Raw genomic sequence first — 2758 nt, 5'->3', positions numbered from 1 at the left:
TGCGAGTAACAAGTGCAAGTGTCGCATGTGACAACTACTTGTTTTCTCACTCGAAAAGCATTAGGAGTGACATTGTAACACGCCTGTGCGTGACACCAGGGTATTGTATGTGCTACGCATTTGCGTAAGGGTAGAAATAGCTTGATAGAACCGGTATTAGGGTATTGGCCCGCATTGCGCGTTTTGCATTTTTAGGCTGCGACATGTCTAATTCAGACCGGAACACAGACTCTAATGCTGCGCTGGCGGCTCAGCTCGAGGAGACGCGCCGCGAGCTCGCGATTATTAGAGCTTCTATGGCTAATTTAGCTTCTACTAGTAGTAGTTCCGAGGGGGTGACCCAGGTCGCAGTAGCAAAAATACCAAAAATTCCCACTTTCTCTAGAAAGAATCCGGTACTCTGGTTCCACCAGATCGAGGCGTCTCGGCGCCGTGCTAATGTCTCCTCGGAGACAGCAAAATTCGACTATCTCGCTACATCACTTGATGATGATGCCATGATTAATATAAGCGACATTGTGGTTAAAGAGCCTCCATACCCTGATATGTTCACTAGAGCTAAGGCTAGACTCATCAAAGTCTATGCCTCAACTGACGAGGAGAATCTTCGCAAACTCTTACGGGGACAGGTCAATGTTGACTGTCGCCCATCTCAGATTTTACGGCAATTGCGTGATTTAAACGCTGCCTGTAGATGCACGGATACAGTGCTTAGACAAATATTTTTGGAACAGCTTTCCGAGCATCAACGTGAGGTGTTAATAGCCACAAAGTTTAACGATTTAGACAAGGTTGCAGAAATTGCAAACAAACTTGTGGCAATTTCTAGCAGTCCTTCTAGGGTGTGCGCTGCTTCCAGCGATTCTCCCACACCTAAATTTTCTTCTGGTTCCTCCAACCCTATTGACAATAGGTTTCAAAGAATAGAATCTCTATTGAAGGCAATTGCCTCAAAGTTAAATGCCCATTCCGGGCAGGATAAGGGAACGCGTCGTGCCCCTTCTGCGGCACGATCGCCGTCGCACTCGCGACAATTCAGGAGCAAGTCTCCTTCATCTTCTCAAAGGAGGTCGAGTCTATGCTATGCGCATTCTCGTTACCCCCACAACCCTACGTCTTGTAAACCGGATTGCCCAAAATTTGAAGAATTCTCCGCTTCAAAAAACTAGAAGCTCCCTCCCGCACGGAGACGGTGGGTAGTGGAGCAGTTCATTCTAGACGTCTTCATTTAAAGGACAGAATCTCGGGTCAAAGTTTTCTGGTCGATACTGGCGCGGATATTTCCCTGCTTCCGGCGGACCCTAAGATACGCCACAAGCCGTCAGAATTTAAATTATTAGCGGCCAATGACTCGAAAATTGATACCTTTGGCGAATCATTTCGCATCCTAGATTTAGGATTAAGACACGAGATAAAATGGAACTTTGTCATTGCAAATGTTCCCTCTGCGATTATAGGAGCTGATCTCTTATACCATTATGGTCTCGCTGTTGATCTCAAGAGACATTGTCTTCTTGATAAAGCAACCAAGGTAGTCTCAGTAAGAGAAATTAGCCATTCTACTGTTCACTCTGTTCATACGAGTGCATTGAGATCCTCTTGCCCGGCAATTTTGTCTGAATATCCAGAAATTACGGGAAGCTCCATTCCGACTTTGCCATTGGGGCGGTGTTGGAACAAAAAAATTCCTCTTTTGGTATTAACTGCTCGGCCTGGGAGCCCCTCGCCTTCTTTTTTAAGAAGCTCACTCCTGCGCAACGTAACTATACGCGTACGACCGTCAGCTGACGGCGATTTATGAGGCAATTAATCCAGGTCCTCAAGTGACCGATAAATTAATCAGACACAGATATGTGTGGCATGATATGCACCGCGACATTCAGCGCCGGTGTAAGGAATGTGTTGACTGTCAACAATCCAAAACGGCCCGGCATGTAAAGATGTTGCCGGAAAAGATCATTGCGCCTGATGGTCGGACATAGTCGGTCCGCTCCCTTTGAGAAATGGTATGCAGTACCTTCTAACGATGATTGATCGTTTTTCGCGTTGGGTCGAGGCTGTTCCTCTGTCTGAGACGTCAGCCCAAACAGTTGCCCGCGCATTTTTCGACACATGGATATCTCGTTATGGCGCGCCGAAAGCCATAACGACAGACCAAGGCGCCCAATTTGAATCGCGACTCTTCACAGCGTTGCTGTCTTTAATAGGTTGCGATAGAATCAGAACTACTGCATACCATCCCTCCTCAAACGGTTTAATCGAACGCTGGCATCGGCCCTTGAAAGCGGCATTAATGTGCCATCGCGACAAAGATTGGACGCGCTCGCTCTCTACGGTCCTGTTAGGCTTGCGATCGCACGTCCGTTCGGACAGTAACGCGTCCCCCGCGGAATTTGTATTCCGAACGACGTCAAGACTACCTGGAGAATTCTTTCTTCCGGACGACATTACGCCGGACCCGAATATATTTATTGAAGAGCATCGCGAGCACATGCGACAGGTACGTCCTGTTCCGGCGGCGCACCATAATAAATCTCGCGCGTTCGTTTATAAAACGTTATACGAATGTACGCATGTATTCATGCGAAACATGGCCAAAAAGGCCCTGGAGAGACCTTATACGGGACCTCATCGGGTTCTTTCTCGTCCTTGCGACCGTGTTTTCACTATCGACGTGAATGGCACGACGAAATATGTGTCAATTGAACTCTTAAAACCAGCATATCTGGTTAATCAAGATCTTGACGACACGTCGTGA

At 47.4% G+C, this 2758-nt stretch overlaps 2 protein-coding genes across 2 annotated transcripts; both read left to right on the top strand.

The window, feature by feature from the left end:
* Positions 1–203: 203 nt before the first annotated feature.
* Positions 204–1169, top strand: LOC143218887 (uncharacterized). The gene has a single exon (XM_076444454.1). It carries the CDS (start codon positions 204–206, stop codon positions 1167–1169), a length of 966 nt encoding a protein of 321 aa, XP_076300569.1.
* A 1124-nt stretch (positions 1170–2293) lies between these two features.
* LOC143218886 (uncharacterized) lies at positions 2294–2758 on the top strand. The gene has a single exon (XM_076444452.1). It carries the CDS (start codon positions 2294–2296, stop codon positions 2756–2758), a length of 465 nt encoding a protein of 154 aa, XP_076300567.1.

Source organism: Lasioglossum baleicum, chromosome 20 (assembly GCF_051020765.1).
Source record: "Lasioglossum baleicum chromosome 20, iyLasBale1, whole genome shotgun sequence".
In the NCBI taxonomy this organism is placed as follows: Eukaryota; Metazoa; Arthropoda; class Insecta; order Hymenoptera; family Halictidae; genus Lasioglossum; species Lasioglossum baleicum.
The sequence above is the reverse complement of the archived record's forward strand: the minus strand, read 5'-3'. Positions and strand labels throughout refer to the sequence as shown.

What these genes read in the sequence shown, in the direction of transcription:
- LOC143218887 (XM_076444454.1), top strand. Translation starts at nt 204, where the DNA reads ATGTCTAATTCAGACCGGAACACAGACTCTAATGCTGCGCTGGCGGCT.
- LOC143218886 (XM_076444452.1), top strand. Translation starts at nt 2,294, where the DNA reads ATGTGCCATCGCGACAAAGATTGGACGCGCTCGCTCTCTACGGTCCTG.